The sequence below is a fragment of the Brachyhypopomus gauderio genome, chromosome 1 (genome assembly GCF_052324685.1).
Source record: "Brachyhypopomus gauderio isolate BG-103 chromosome 1, BGAUD_0.2, whole genome shotgun sequence".
NCBI lineage: Eukaryota > Metazoa > Chordata > Actinopteri > Gymnotiformes > Hypopomidae > Brachyhypopomus > Brachyhypopomus gauderio.
Window position 1 is genome coordinate 13437802 of NC_135211.1, and position 16706 is coordinate 13454507.

The 16706-nt window shown below is 41.7% G+C and overlaps 1 protein-coding gene across 2 annotated transcripts; it reads right to left on the reverse strand.

The window, feature by feature from the left end:
- Window positions 1-727: 727 nt before the first annotated feature.
- On the reverse strand, window positions 728-14338 carry lingo1b (leucine rich repeat and Ig domain containing 1b). Of its 2 annotated transcripts, none has more exons than XM_076997961.1 (2): window positions 13833-14338; window positions 728-3614 (listed from the first exon to the last, which is right to left on the reverse strand). In XM_076997961.1, the coding sequence occupies exons 1-2, from the start codon at window positions 13842-13844 to the stop codon at window positions 1761-1763; spliced, it is 1866 nt and encodes a 621-aa protein (XP_076854076.1). In that variant the 5' UTR covers window positions 13845-14338; the 3' UTR covers window positions 728-1760. The 2 variants fall into 2 exon arrangements, with proteins under 2 accessions (XP_076854076.1, XP_076854069.1); XM_076997954.1 differs by having other exon boundaries at window positions 728-3617.
- Between the last annotated feature and the right edge of the window lie 2368 nt (window positions 14339-16706).

Sequence of the window (16706 nt, forward strand, 5' to 3'; positions counted from 1 at the left end):
TAGTCTAAATCACATCTTCAGTGTTCCGCTAACTCCTCTCTGTCGTTACTTATGTAGTTTTAATGATTCAAACATTGGTATCATAACTCATCTCAGTTAGGTCACGTGTTTAGGTCACAAGTGCCCTGTTATGTCAGCAGCATAAAAAAAACTTAGGAGGGAGGTGTCTGTTCTCACCTACAAATCACACCACCTCTTACTCAAACTGATTAATGTCACAGCATGACAGCCTGAGATTATATATATATATAAAGCCTGAGATTATATATATATATATATATATATATATATATATATATATATATATATATATATATATATATATATATAAACACTATACACATCATCACCATCACTTCACTTTGCTTTCATTCACCTTGCACTTCAGCGTATACCTTGATTTTGTGATTTCCTCCCTTGGAACCTTAAGTTATGTATTTATGTTAATCCTTTTCCACAGAGTCTGACTTACAGAGTCTAAACTATGAAATGTAACCTGAGATTGATTTCACATTTCATATTCATAATGATTAGCATTACAATGGGTTTAATGCACTGAAATCATAATGAGCATTTGAACAGACAAGCCCTTTCTGGTAAATGTTGAATGACAACAGTACTGTATCGGATCATGAGGATTTTAACAGCTTTCCCATAATCTTTCTATGATCTCAAACACTTTTGTAGGTTTGAGTTAGAAAGTATGGTGAAAGAAATGAACAATGAATAAAAAAAGTATCATTTTATTGTTTTACAGTCTGCCGTTATTCCAGAGGTAATACTGATGTAAGGGGTTATGAACACATTTTCCTTCAGAGAAATCCCTGCCTTATGCATGTTAAGGATGGATTAAAATATTGTTAATTAATCATGATACCATATGATGAATTAGAGAAAGTAATAAAAATGTAAACTTTTTTTATCAGCAGATGAAACCTACTGAAACTTCATGTGAGACTTCTATCAGAAATATTTCATTTTGAATGCCAAGACATAATCAATGGCTTCACCACACATTCAGAAATACCAAATGGCTTTAGCTTCAAAGCTACATTTGGTATATAGATAGGTTTATATCTGGCATCAAAACTTATCCCACCCACTTAAACTTGCCATATTTAAGGACTGACACTTGACTTTAGAATATGGATGATTGTCAAGCATAATCATTAGTTAATTTTAAACAAAAAATGACTATCTCTTATAAAGAGTTGGCAATGGTCATTTACAGCAATTTTATCAGACAGGTATACAGTTTACATGTATCTGACCAATGTAAGCACATCACAAAAACTCCATTATGCTCAACAACCCATGAACAAGATTTCTGAACCCTTGCTTTTAACAACTGTATTGCCCTATGTACACAGAAATAATTATGTACATTTAAAAAATGACAAAAGGTAAAAAGACAAGGACAATTATGGGTAAAACTGGCCTTCTACTTTCTGGCTCTTAAATTATCAAAGTTGGACAGACTCCTTCACGGTAACCAAAGCAAAAAACAGAAACTGTGAACCCTTGAAATTCCTTTTGACTTCCATTTGAAATAACAATCCCAGCCGGGCAATGCCGAGTAGTGATTGGCAAAGAATATTTGGAAAAGGCTTTATTTTAGACATTGTTTCTTCCACCAGTTCCATGTGGGAAACAAACACAATTTCTTCCTCACTCCTGAAAGGAAGTCTGTTGCCAAAGATTTCACACATCAGCTCCCTTCACCAGTTCACCATGACTCCCTTACAGTGAAGATGAGGCTTTTACATCATTTTCATTCGAATCTTATGGGAGTCCCCCGTCGAACTTGTTTCTCCCTCTATTTTACGTGGCACATACTCAATCTCAATGTTTGGCTTGGGATTACCTTTCCCTCGACTCCAGAGGAAGAGGAGTACAAGACAGAACAGCACCACTCCGAGGAAAGAGATAAACCCCATAGTAGTAGCAATGATCAGAGTCTTCATATCAAATGGAAATGGGCCTGATTTACCAGTCCCGTTGGCACTGCCTTCGTTGGGCTGGTTTGAGATGAAGGCAAATGTCTTATTAGGCTGATGGGGCCAGTTGGGGGAATAACTATGAACATGTAAATGAGCAAGTTTGGTGTCATTACCCCCTGCATTGGTAGCTATACATGCATATGTGCCATTGTCTTGTATTTGGGCATACCTCACTTCCAGGGTACCATCCACTGACACTGACAAACGTCCCACCGTTTTAGTGGTGATGAATTGCTTCCTTGGAGACTGCCACATAATCACAGGGACCGGGTCCCCATCTGCTTGGCACGCAAAACGAACTGTTGTCCCTTCATCCACAATCCTCTGAAGGGGTTTGTGGTCCCGGATCTTAGATTTCTGGCAAGTGAAGTAGTTAGCAGAGAGAGTATCTGGGAAGTCTTTAAATTCTTTTCCCTGCACAAACTCTGGTGTGGCACAAGATGGCTGCTTTTTGTTGAAATTGAGCCGCCAACGCCGCCGAAAGACCCATAGCAAACGGCAGTCACATGCCAAGGGGTTGTCATAAAGGGCCAGAGTCTCTAGGTTACCCACAGAGTGAAAGGCAGACTCTTCTAAAGTGCTCAGGCTATTGCTGGATACATTGAGAACCTTAAGGTAGTTTAGTCCTCTGAAAGAGTAAGGCTCAATAGTGACCAATCGGCCCCCTACTAAGTCAAATACCTGGAGCCTCATTAAATTGTGCATTTTGTTCCCTTCCACGACCTCTATGGGATTGAAAGAAAGGTTGAGAGACCGAAGATACACAAGGTGCTGGATGGCAATATACGGAATGGCAGTAAGGTTGCAATTCGTGATACTCAAGGTGGTAATGTTGAGGCCGTGGAGGGACTTGTCAGTCAGGATTTCTAGAAATGGCCAAATTGCTATCTCTAAGACTTTCAGACGGTAGAGTCTCCTGAAGGAAAAGTCTTTAATAATGTTGACATTGAAATTGTGCATCTTGAGCGCAAGCAAGTTATGGAGATGGCTGAAGGCCTCTGTGGGCACAGAGGTCAGGTTGCACCTCTCCATTGTGAGTTGCTCTAGACTGGAGAGGCCATGAAAAGCTCTGTTTGAGATGAAGACCAGGTCATTATCCCCCACCTCCAGCTCCTTTAGATTATAAAGATCCTGAAACATGTAGTCCAACAGGATGACTATTTTATTCTCACTGATGTCCAGTTTGGTGAGGTTAGACAACCCGGTGAACACACCCAGCTGTATAAGCTTCAGCTTGTTATTGCGCAATCCCAACGTCCGTAAGCTGAGGAGGTTGCCGAAGGCCCCGGGCTCGATGACCGAGATGATGTTCTCGTTGAGCTGCAGCTCCTCCAGATGTGGGTAGTTGAGGAACTCTTCAGGGTTGATGGCTTTCAGGCGGTTCTTGCTTAGGTCCAAGAGGCGTGTCTCAATGGGGATTCCCTCGGGGAGGGCACTCAGCTTCCTGCGGTGGCACTGGACGGAGCGGTCCTGGCCACTGCATTCACAGCGGGACGGGCACCCCGTGGCTGAGCCAGACAGTACCGTGCCCAGCATCAGGATAAGAATGGGCTGCCAGCACGCCACCAGGTAGCTGTGCCCACTCGCCTCGCCGGACACCATCCTGCTAGTTACCTGCTGAGACACAAGCCAGAGGTACTTTGTCACACTCACTGAAGGACCGGGGCCTCCAGACATACACTTCAATTCAAGCTTTAATGTAAGAATCTAACAAACAGACAGCAGAAAAGCAAAAGCAGGAAGCCAAGTAAAACTCAGATTAAACTGCTGATGGCCACAATGATGTTATACTGTACTTGCACAGACTGTGCTCCATAAAGGCATACCAATAACACTCGATTAATGACATGCGGAAAACAGAAAAATATATTATATAAATATTACATTTAAAAATGAATAAAATATAAAAATTTAATATACGTAGTGGCAAGAATTAAATAATATTGGTAATTAATTTTATGCTCTTACAATTGCAGTGTTAATTTAAGCTATTATTCAATATCAATAGCCAAAACAAAATATTATGTTCATGTTGAAAAGAGGATTGTATTTTTTTATTATTTTTTTTCATTTGGTATTGGTGCACCTTGTGGACTTTCTGTCAAAAGTTTGTATAAAATTCACACTTATTTCTACTGATACTAACATACTGTATATAAACATTATATTAAACCAGCCAAATAATCAATCTTACTCTATGCCGTTTTGTCTAAGCCTGTAAATAAAACTTGTGTGTTTCATTGTCTACACTGGTCTCATCAGTGTTTTTACCTCCAAATGTTATTTCACATTTCCAGTATGTGCTTGCACAACCTTGAAAGCAAACTAGTAAACACAGTAGCAGAGGAGGGTGATACAGTATGAACCAAGTCTGACACTGAGACACAGAACAGCTCTTAAACCTGGCTCACATCGACTCACGGGGGTTTTAACTTGCAAAAGCCTTCAAGCTCTACTTTCTAAAATCGATCACAGAATCCCATTTTTACCTCTTAAAGCTCTATGTTGTAATAAAATAAAAAACCTTGCTTCGGTGCTGTTGCAGGGCTTGGTGAAATATTTACATAAACAGAGATGCACATCTAAAGCTTATAGTTTTACGTCTAATGAGATTTGTGCTACTCTGACCGTTTAGATGTTCACACTCAATTTCCACCATGTGAACACTCAAGACTCATGTCAGCACCCCATGGCACTGAACATTTGATCACATTAATCCAGTTTTTCACTTTTTCTTTTGTAGTTTATAAGTTTACAGCGTCTTGTTTTCCTTTATTAGTTGGATTTTCTTTGACAAGGTATTAACATTGCCATGGCTCAGCTGTCTTGCCCTACATGTGTCTGTTAGGATAACACATATTTATGTGTAGTTAATCAAGCACATACAAATTCATGGGGCCAAATTACGTACTAAACATGGACTAAAAATATGTTCTATTGCTTCATCATTGTCACCATTGGCAATATAGTCTATAATTTTGGCAAGACTTAGGCTTAATTTATTTCTGGAAAATAAGTAAACCTAGCAAAAAACTGCAAGCCAACATTTTGATTATTATAAGTATCTACAAAATATAACCAAATCATAACCTTTCACAAAATATTGAACTTACTGAGTAGATACAGAAATGCCAAACTCCAGGAGCACACGCTTCATATTGCCATTATCATGACTTTTGGAGATGTATTACTTCATTTATTCATTATCTATTTTCATCGAAACCTGAGAGAGGGACCCATCACACATCGCAATAAAGGCCCAGAGCCGGCGGCCGTCTTTTCCCACCAGCTGAGAGTGCTGTGGGAAAAAGAGAAAGAGAAGAGGCCTGCATGCGGCCATCTGTCTGGCGCGGTGAGGCTGCCGAGATGCTGACAACGGCTCCGACCTCGTGCAGGTTTTTCGGGTGTGTTGGCACTGAGAAGATCCAAGGGCTCCGGCTGCAGTGTCAAAACTGAGCGAAGAGATTTCACAACATCTACGATGCGTCGGTGCTCCTCGGTCGGCTCGAGATGCCAGCGGCAGTCAATCCTGACGGTTATATATCTGCTGAGCGTGATCTGCACGCACCAACCCCCCCCCCCCCCCCCCCATGATGAGCCGTGGAGTGGTCGTGGTGGTGTGCGAGAATTACAGCATCGATTAAACGACTAAAATAGCTGAGAAGGTGAAGGTCATGTTGTAACCAGATCCACCATAAAGATGGAGTGGTAATCATACTATATTTCCAGCTCATCTAAACTGGCTTATCGTGTTCTATCCTACGCTACACTCCTAAGGGGCACAGGAACAGCAGGGGTTTTTGATTAAACCCACTGAGGTCTAACACATTGCTGTCAACATGAAGCAGCATGCTGTAATACTATAGCATTAAAAATAGAACATAAAACTATATACATAAAAATATATATTAATTACACCAAAGAATAGCTCTGGACCACGGTACCAGAGGGTTGACCTGTTAAAATGTGATTAATTGCTTCCTGAATACCCTCTGTATGACTTTAATTTAAAACACATCTCCAAGGCTAAAGAAATCATGAGCTTTCACCTCCTCTGTTGGAAATCTTCTTTTAAATTAATTCACGATTGAAAATCACTACACAATTAAAGTCGGTAATGCCTCTTCAGTGTGTCACAAATTCCCTAATTAAAAGAAACCAACACATCTGAAATCTACATTGCCTGTTTGGTTTACTGTTATGGTTTCCCGGCGTCCCTGCTGGACGAGAGAGTTCTGCTCTTCGGCTGAAACGGGTACCTGTTTTACGCCTGATAAAAAAGCTCATTTGTGCTGCTATTTTTTTGCTCCTAATTTACAAGTTGCCAAGAGGCAAACTAAGAAGTAAAAACACTGGCTAAAATGTCTTTTTTTTAAAGTACAAATGCTACGCACATAGATGCAACATATATATTCTCTCTCACACATACACACATACGCACATGGGGACACAAACACCCATGGACACACACACATACACACACACACACACACACACACACACACACACACACACAGACAAACATGCACGCACACACACAACTTCATGCAGTAAGCTTTGTAATTAATCTATGTGATTTGTTTCAATGAGGCAGTCCAGATGTTGGGAAACGCAAATGCTGCAATGCTCATTGGCCTCGGTGGTCAAACAATGGCAATTGGAATACTTTTAATCAAAGTGGTGAATTTATTATTCAATTAAAATTTTAATTATTGCTTAGAACAAAATCAAAGTCTGTCAGGTGACTAGTAATTATGTATGAAGAGGAGTAAAAACTGCTTAGCTCTGTTTAACTGCCAGAATATTTTAATGACTTAGTAATACTCAATATAGTGGGCTCATTCAACAGTGAGTAATTCCCACTATGGCCAGTAACACCCACTATTCAAGAATATCTGCAGTTCTCATTTTGGGTTTATGGAGTCCTCTGGTCCAACCACTTCCCAATTGAAGGGAAGTCCTTTGTATTAAAAGGTACTGATAACGCTGACCTGACTCAGGGCACATTTTGTCCCTGTATGTGCGCAAACAGAAGAAATTATGCCATCCTGTTCCTACGAGTCCCATAAGTGTGCAAAAAAGCAACAAACCTCACTGGCACTAGTGTAAATGATTACACGCCTAGGAAAAGCTGCTCAGTACTTAAGATAATTTTTTTTCATGCTTTCTAGTCTTTCTATTACGTTACTATGATTCCATGCACATCATGTGATAATATTACTTTACTCAACAGTGGATTTGCTAAAAGGACTGTTTACATTTGCACCATCCCTATAATACGCTCACTGAAAAGCATAATGTCATTTTTTTACCAGCAACCTCAGACCAGGACATGTACAAACAGCACTGTTAAGCCAGCTCTTAGCTATGGGCTTAAAACATTTATGAGCATCCCTTAAGCAGACTCCACTGTTTAATGGTCAATGTTAGAAGTAACATTTTCAAGTTTTGTAGTACAGATTCCTGTGGAGAGATTTCATGAATACTAAATGAAGCTTTACATCCTGTTGCATTTCTCGTGGTCTTACAATGTTTCAAAATAAAAGTTCAAAATAAATAAATAAATAGGTCTATCCTACGGTCTGCAGTCTCCACATTTCACATGTCAAGCAGCATGTTGGTGTGAAGCATGACCGCTGGTTCCTGGAAGCTTCTCAGCTCCTTTTTTGCGCCGCTCTGACATGGCTTGGTGACTGTGCTCAGAACTGCAGGGTAGGAGCATCTTTTCTCCTCTACTGCACCTCCCTCCACTCTATGAGGTCATACCCATTCGAGCCTTGCGTGCTCGCCGGAGGCAAGGAAACTAAGAGGGCGTCGCAGGTTTATTTTAACATAGCGTCCCTTGGAGAGAAGGTCTCCAGCCTTCTCCACTCTCACATGGAACGACCCACATTTCTGTAACGCAAGACCTTCCATAACTCAAGGAGTCGTCCACGTGTCGTCCACACAGAAGGGGGACGACAGAAGTGGGCTTTCACGCACCTGACGTGGCACAGCCGCGCACGGGAAGCGGCCTGTTGACCTGTCAAGGTCAATCTGAAGTTGACTGGTGGTCATAAGCTTCATGTCAATGTGTGTGTGCCATTGAAACGTCACGCTTGAATTATCCACTGAATGTGAGAGAAGTGGGATAAAAGGAGAGAGAGGAAGAGATAGTTAGATAGACAGATAGACAGAGAGAGAGAGAAAGAGAGAGATAAGATATTTTTCTTAACTCAGGCTGCCTGTCTACTGAGGAGCCTTTGCGTGGTTGGTGGGGAAACAGATCTTTTTAAGATTATTGCATCTTTGCAATGCTCAGGAAGTTCATAAGCATGGAGGGTTGGAGATTTATCCTCTTCTTCTTTCTCTGTCACATCCAGGGGCATCAGTCATCTCAGAGAGAGAAATCAATTCCACCTCCAGTAGTGGGAAACCGCTTTATTTATCCATTTACGGCAGTGACTCCACAACTTAACATTGGCAGTGAGTAATGACTTAAAGTTGCACAGCCTTTCAGCTGTGAGCATTTAACTTTGTCATCAATATCATATTTTTCACTTCATTTTATTTAATCTTGATAAATTGAGCAAATAAATCCAAACACTCTCCTTCATTGTTTCAGCAGCAGCAAAAACACGTATTGGCTAAGTCGATTTTTATCTTTTTATGTTCCTGTGCTCATATATTCAGCGACCACAGTCTGGTGATATCCTGCCTCTACCTCTGGTGTACCACCGTAATTTAAACCGAAGTTCTGTTTATCCTCGTTCTCTGCCTCTCTGTTCCTCATTTCTTCCTGGCGATAACCTTGGGAAAGGGGAACAAATATGAGTGTGGAGTGTGGACCAGTTCTTTAGCCTTCTCGGTTTCCCTATTCACTATGTTTTTGCTGTCTCCGACCTTGCCTGTGAGGGACCGATGGTCCAGGCGAGACAAACAAGCGACCCACTTGCAAGAAAAAGAAATTTGACATCATGTAACATCATATAACCCAAACACGAAATGGATGTTCGGGCTGCCAGCATCCAATTACTGTATGTGTCTTCTGGATCAGTTTTAAGAACATGCCTGTCGGTCAAAGTGTTTAGTTTAGACTAAAATAGTGACGTTCTTGCTAACGTTGAGTCAATTCTCAGCAAACCAACATAGCTCACATAGCCAAGTAATTACTAATTGAGGTCAATGTGACCCCAGGAACTCAGTAGCCTGCTGTTGTTTAACATACAGTTCACAATACAACTATTAGGCCTGCCGACCAAATGATTATACATGTAAATAAGCTTTATTGCAGTGCCCAAAAAAGATGTTTAAATGAATTATTAATGGTTACAAACATGGATTGATTTAAATGCATGTTTTAAACCCTGTATTATAATACACAAATGCTTTTTAAATGACCCACATAGCACTTCAGTGCATTTTTGAATAACCCTAACACATAAATAAACATTATAACCTAACCTAAAACATATAATCGTTGAAATTAAGTGGCTTGATCAGTAGAGAAAAGATTAAAAGTTTTAACGCACAGCAAGTTAAACAAATTTTCACAATGTTACCCTTACATCTGAAGTATTAGCTATTTAAAGCAGCACAGAAATTGAATCATTGTAATTTCCCCTGTTCAATTTGAAGGGAGTCAAGTTGAATTTAGGCTTAGGTTTATATTACATCGCACACTCTTGTGGTCAGATAATGATTAATCACTGTTTGATAAAAACATGACTCAGCACTTTTCTTTAGTCTATGGATGGTCATAATGTTCTGGGACTCTTATAGAAATCTACTGCACGTTAAAAGTACAGGGAATGTAGACTATATTTTGAGTAGAGTAATAGCCTCTATTTATCCAAAAGGAAGCATATCTTATTTGTCTGTCAATTGAACTTATTCATGACATCTTTCTCTCTCTCTCTCTCTCTCTCTCTCTCTCTCTCTCTCTCTCTCTCTCTCTCTCTCTCTCTCTTTTCTCTCTCTTTTCTCTCTTTTCTCTCTACATCTTTCTCTCTCTCAGAACACACCACAGAGCCCTAATAGGAAGTGCATTCAGTAATCAATTTTTATATCTTCATAATGCATTAATATTTGGAGTACCTGCTTAACTGAGTCTGAGGTGCTTTATGACTTACATCACAAGCCAAGTGATGGCACTGGTGACCTCAGGCACCATTTCTGAATTTTACAGCAGTTCAGTTCTGGCCAGTTTTACAGGGTTCATTTGCAAATAATAGTGCATGCAGCACTGGGCCATGTGCCATCAGAATTCATACCTGAAAAAATAAAACGTCCTGCACAAATGTCATATATGCTGAATGCGAAGGGGGCAAGAGACATTCCATAATGAAGTGATAAGTTGCCCTTGTTAAGAATCCAGAGACTGCCACCCGTTGCAACATAAGACGGTGTCGTTATGTGTATTTACAACAGCCGTTCATCACAGAAGACTTGGCCTGGATCAATAATCAGTTCCCCTGCCCTAAGCATTCATCTTCCCCCTAGCTCGCAATTACAATTTTGTATACCGAATCAACCCAGGTCCTGATAGTACAGATGCATTATTCAAGATATTTTCTTCCAGCAGTGTTCTTCCATTTGACTTCCAATCCCTGCACCCTTTTGATCTTGTTTTTTGACTACCGTAATATTTAGATCAAAGCTTAAGGTTGGGCTTGGAGCAGAGATATGCCTGAGGTCACAGAGAGGAAGACTAATATGAAATGTGATGAAGAAATAACATAAGAATAAAATAAATCAAACTATTCAATTCAACCGAAAGAACTTTGGGCAGATTATTTACCACTTCTCTCAACACTCATACATGTTCCGCCATCATAAATTACAGCAAGCAACAAGCAGCTCCCAGCATTAAATATGGCTGAGAAATTAGTTTTATTTATATATCTTCTACTGTGCTTTAACCAATGCCTATCTAGCACCATGTCAGATGAAATATGATTAAAATGTGCTTTTGTCAGCTATAAATCATAAAACTATTCAAAAAATAGCTGGTGTGGAATTTCGCTTTGTCATTGAGAAACATCTATTCCGTGTCAGAGCGATCAAACATATGGTTCACTATTGCAGCATTGTGAATGTTATTAGGCAGGCCAGTCCAGGGACCTGCTGAATTATTACTGGCTGCTGCAGCTTGTCAAATTTCCTGTCATAGTACAAAATCGAATTGGAACCAGTTCCGCACCAGTCCGTCCCCCTTCGCCACCTGACAATGGTTGATAATCTTTTCATGCAATGGTCCTCGTTCCTCATTAAAGCTCCTGAGATATGCTTGAAATTCACCACTAGTAGCAGGCCTAAGCCGGTAATTACTCCAACCTCCTTTCCTCCTTTACACACAGGGCTCTTTGTTTTGGGTTTAATTGAAAAGAAGGAGAGGAGAAATGGGGAGGGAATGTAGGGTGAACGTAATCCCAAAAGCAATCTCTTGCCAAGCTGCTCGGAGTTCTTTATCAATAGTTCCATTAGAAATGAACTTATCTCCTGAAATTAGCCAAGAGATGATCGCATTCGGGCTTCCTGAACTATGCCAGCATTGTTCTTCTCACCAACTCTCCCTCTAAGCCTAATAATTTTATTATGTGCAGCCTATACGATCAATGATCCCTTCCTCTCCTTTTTCACTGAGGAAAAAATACTGCCATTAGTGGAAAGAGAGGGTGATATAATCAGGTCAGATCCTGGGTTGACTGTCCTATGATAAATACAGCTGAACCGTGAAAATGCAGATGGTATTCCACGTACAGATTTCACCAGCCCAGCACCTTAAAAGAACCAGGCAGGGGTAAGTGACAGAGACTAGAGGCCCCCCTGTGCCTCTCATTCTTTTTTTTATACATAAAGCTGTTTTGATGAAATTCTAAGGGGAGGGGTCTTCTGTAGAGTAGAGAATCTGTGACCTTCTGAGCACGTTTGTGTGAGAGCTGGACATGCCACTCGGCTGCCTGTCTCTACTGCCTGTCTCTCTGTCCCCCCCAGTCGGCGTGACGGCTACGCTTGGGCCATTTTAATGGTCCCTCATCGTGTGCGACAGAAATGAGCCTTTACGCTGATGGATCCTCAGCATCACTCCACAGCCAGGAGGACAAAAGCAACCCAGTCTGGCCCCCCAGTCGTTCCCCTCGCCCCCTCTAACCGAGCCCCTACAAATGTGGAAGCGGAGGGGCGTGGAGTGGTGGGGGAGGGGCAGAGTTTGGGTGGGGGGGGGGGGGGGTGTAGGGTGTAGATGGGGGAGGTGTGATTGGTGAGGATCTGAATTATAATCATTTGGGGATATTTGCCCCCATTTGTTAGATCGTTTAACATAAAGCGCCGAGACGTTTACGGTGGAACACACGGCTGATCAGTGTGTAGGAGAGAGCATGTAGCAGGCCTGTCCCACTGCCTTATCTCTCCTCATCTCATGTTCCTTATCAGACTACAGCATTATCATAATAGCCATTACCACCAGCAGAGAATTTGCTTAGTGGGTGAATTGCTGTTAACATAATCACCGGCTTATTGAAAACATATTTCATCCTATTGATTCAGGTCTTAATTGTGTCCCTGTTGAGTCCAGCGTAAATCCCTTTGGTTTGTCTGCTGTATTTTTTATTTATTTATTTATTTTCCTGGATGTGGCGGAGACTCTGTTGCCATGCAGTCGCTTCCTCCTCAGCGTTCCTCCTCAATACGTATTTAAATGCATATTTGCATACATTATGTGGTGATAAATGCCAGTCAGTTGAGAGAATGGCAGATAGAGCTTCAGCTCGGTCTGATTGAATAACGTGAACACTGCTTACACTTCACTGCTTACACTCATTCAGTCTAATCAATTGTCACGATGCTCTGGCTAAGGAGTCCGTGTTCATTAGGCGAAGTCAGGCCAGCCGGTCTACGTACACTCACTGGTCTGGTGCACAATTTTTTTAAATACAGTCAAGGTGATGAAGCATCGATTTCCGTGGCAAGTGCCAAAAAAGTGCAGGTAGTGAAATGTGGCTGCTCTGAAGTAGCCAGCACTCAAAGAGCAAGCATACATCATTAATGATGCCCCCAGAATCGCTCAGTTAATTCATTCTCAGCCAAGATCCAGAAGTAAAGTGCATTGTTGGCTGTAGAACACCATCTCACCATCCAAGGATCTGGCATTGTTTGAACCAGTCACTTAGAGAGAGAGAGAGAGGGAGAGAGTGAGAGAGAGAGAAAGATAGTGAGTGAGAGGGAAGGAGAAATAGAGAGATGCAGAGAGAGAAACAGAGCAGGGGAGAGAGTGAAACAGAGACAGACAGAGAGAGTCTGAATATAATACTACAGATTCCATTATGAAGACTGTAAATAGTTCAGGAATTAAGACTCATGGGGAATCACTGAGATGATATTTGCTTCCACACTCTGTGTATGCTGAAATTAATATCCTTCATTCTGATCCAATGAACAGACACTCATTTAGAAAGACCAAGAGCAAAGAACAAGCTGAAAATGGCTTGCGTATATGTTCATGTGAATACAATGATCTCCTGCATGACAATATAGTCCATGGAGATCTCAAATCCTAAATGTAATGTCAAATTAGTCACCATTAGTCTGTATCTTACTGTCTGGAATATACTTTTCTCTATGCCTTTCTGTCTCATCTCTCTCTCTCTCTCTCTCTCTCTCTCTCTCTCTCTCTCATACACACACACACACACACACACACACACACACACAAACAAACACAACAAGCACATTTCTCCCTAAAAATTCCAGACACTCATCAGCCTCTTCTATCCCACACGTCTCACGAAACACAACTTACATTCTCTAACTTAACATACATTTTCCCAGTATTAAACATAAATTGTCCTTTACCAGAAACGTCATGCAGAGAAGTCTAATTTAGGAAGGTCCATTCTGCAGGGGTGCTGTTTAGATCCGAATAAGGCCAGGGCGGCCAGAGAGCCACTGAGGGGGCCTTTGAAGAAATTCACGAGAAAAAAACCAATTCCTGAAAGCGAGCCGATGGTCTGGAAAACGCTTAGAAGGCGGAACAAGACCAAGCGAAGTCCCCAGAACGTGTGAGCTCCTGCCCCAGACACAGACAGCCATGTAAACAGGAGTGTACCGGCTCTCCGGGCTTCGAAATACACACCGTACCTAGCGGAGCGAGAGAGCGAGTGGAGAAAGAAAGATGGAGAGGGAGGGGCCACCACTGTGCAAGGTGGAGGGAGGAGCCGTGGCGCATCGAGAGATGGAGAGATGGAGGGAGGGAACGGAGAGAGGGTGGAGGAGGTGGAGCGCGCTCAAGATCGCAAGGCTGAGGGAGAGGGAGAGAGAGAGGAGAGAGAGCGGGAGAGAGGAGAGAACAAGAGGGAGGCTGCACGATGCTCAAAACAGGGCCGATGTGACTAATAAAATTCAATTCTGCTGTTCGTCACAGCAACTGCAGCAGAGGGGGGAGGGGGGAGAGAGAGATTGAAGAGGGAGAGAGGATGGAGAGAGAGAGGGAGAACGGGAGAGAGAGACAGAGCAGGAGAGAGATGGCAGGGACACATGCATGTCATAACCATGCGGGTGAGGGAAGATTTGAGCGTACCACTGGAAAGGCAGACTTCCTTCCTCCATCTTTCTGCCAGCAGAGGCTGATTAATGCCAAGCTTTTATGCAAAACACAGCCCTTGTCCAACGCGTGCTGGAGCCACAATGTGACAAACGCATGGCTCAGGGAGGCAAAACGGCAGGGAAGATAAACAGCTACCAGAGAGAAAATGACCGGGGGAATAAGCATGAGCTACACTTAGACGCCCAGATTATTCTGGGTTTGGGTATTGCTTTTTGAACTGGCAGGTCAGTCCATGATGAGGACTCGTCTTGTGGGGAAATAATCAGGGCTAAATCTCTGCGTGTTCTTGTGTCATTATTCTGAACAGTAAGGGGGAAGCAGAGGACCACCAGGTAGAAGGATGAGCAAGATTACTGTGGAGGGATAATCGAATGCAGATTGGCAGAGGCAGGAGGGAAGATGCTGGCGTCAAGCAGGAAGTGGAGGAGCTCTTTAGCAGCAGAAGCAGAGAGGAGAGCCAAGATTTCTCACTGCAGAGCATGCGATAGAAGGAGTGAGAGTGAGAGTGAGAGGGAGAGAGAGAGAGAGAGAGAGAGAAGCAGAGCAGAGAACATCGTGTGAAGGATTTATCTCCATACAGTAAAAGTAGGAAAAGACTATATGTGGGATATAAGGAAGTATGTGTGTGTGTGTGTGTGTGTGTGTGTGTATGGGGGGGGAGGTGCATGCATACGTGTGTATGTGTGTGTGTGTGTGTGTGTGTGTGTGTGTGTGTGTGTGTGTGTGTGTGTGTGTGTGTATATGTGTGTAAATGTGTATGATCAATCTTGGATCTGTCCTCATCATTTTGTTAACACTCTAATCTTACCGCGTAGCAGCAGCTAAGTCCTGGCATGGCAACAGCTTACAGCTCTAGCAGACATCTGGTTTATAGTGAGAATCAAGGTTGTCTCCTCACATTCCCAGGCCTTAGTATACCTTAGGTAACGTTTCATTCTTTGTGTATTATCAGCCTAACAGCACATTTTGTTATTATTGTCACATTGACATGTGTCTCCAAGGAGAATGGAAAAAAAGTTTTATTTTAAGTCTTAAAGAGCACAACATCAGTTTACAAGCTAATGTTTTCTCAGTGAAAGAAAAGAACGCTGTATGTCTGTCTGGGAAGATGAAACAAAGACTAATTGTGGAGTAGGTGAGGTCTAATAGATGCTATTGCATAATAACTATCTGCTTTGATAATTTAGATGAACATGTGCATGTATAATTCATATTGTGCGTATACATCACACTGATTAGATAACACATAGTCCCAATTTCCCAGCTAAGCAATAAACGTAATCTTGGATTAAATTGCCATGCCAAATCTAAAACACCATTGGAAATTATGTTTAGTCTTAGGGTTTATTCTGGGACTAGGAAAGCCTAATTATGTTTAAGAAATATATATTAGACATCTTGCCAAATCCCTCATTATTTGTAGTATCTGTACACTGCATATACTAATAGAGGTGCTCTGGATCATGAATAGGGCTCAGAAAGCAACTGTCCAAAAACTAAAAAAAAAAAAAAAAAACCCAATTGCCTCTTGAATGAATTCTTATTGCCCTCTGAAGAGACATAACATCATAGCAATGACAACACTGTTAATATTTAAAGATCCCCAAAGCTCTAGTGTGAGCTGCATCAGTTGTGCTGTGACATAACTGCCTTGGATACATAGCCATGAGTTTGCAGGTGCAGGTCGTTAGGGACCACCACAGGAAAAAAAAACTTAACTGTCTGAGCATATAACACCCTTACTGGAATCTGCTGTTACTCTCAAATGATATGGCACAATAAAAAAAAAGTTAAGAATTCTAGGTAGAACCATTATTCTGTGATTCTTGATGTAAAAGATTATCTTAGAGTCCAACAGAGATAAGCTCAGACAAGGTTTATTGTTTGTTTGTTTGTTGTTTGATTAAAGAGGCAATCTGCTATTCACATTTGGCTTGCTCAGAAGCCATGTAGCCCTGTGCCTATGACTAAAGAAAACGTTCCACCCAGTCGTTTATCGGATCTCAGGTTCGTCTGGCAACAGCAGCCATCGACCGAAGGGAGCGCTCATCCCACCTGTTTACCTACTCTCTCTGCCTCATTCATTTGCCTCTCCCAATCTGACCTGACCTAGCAAGGCGAGC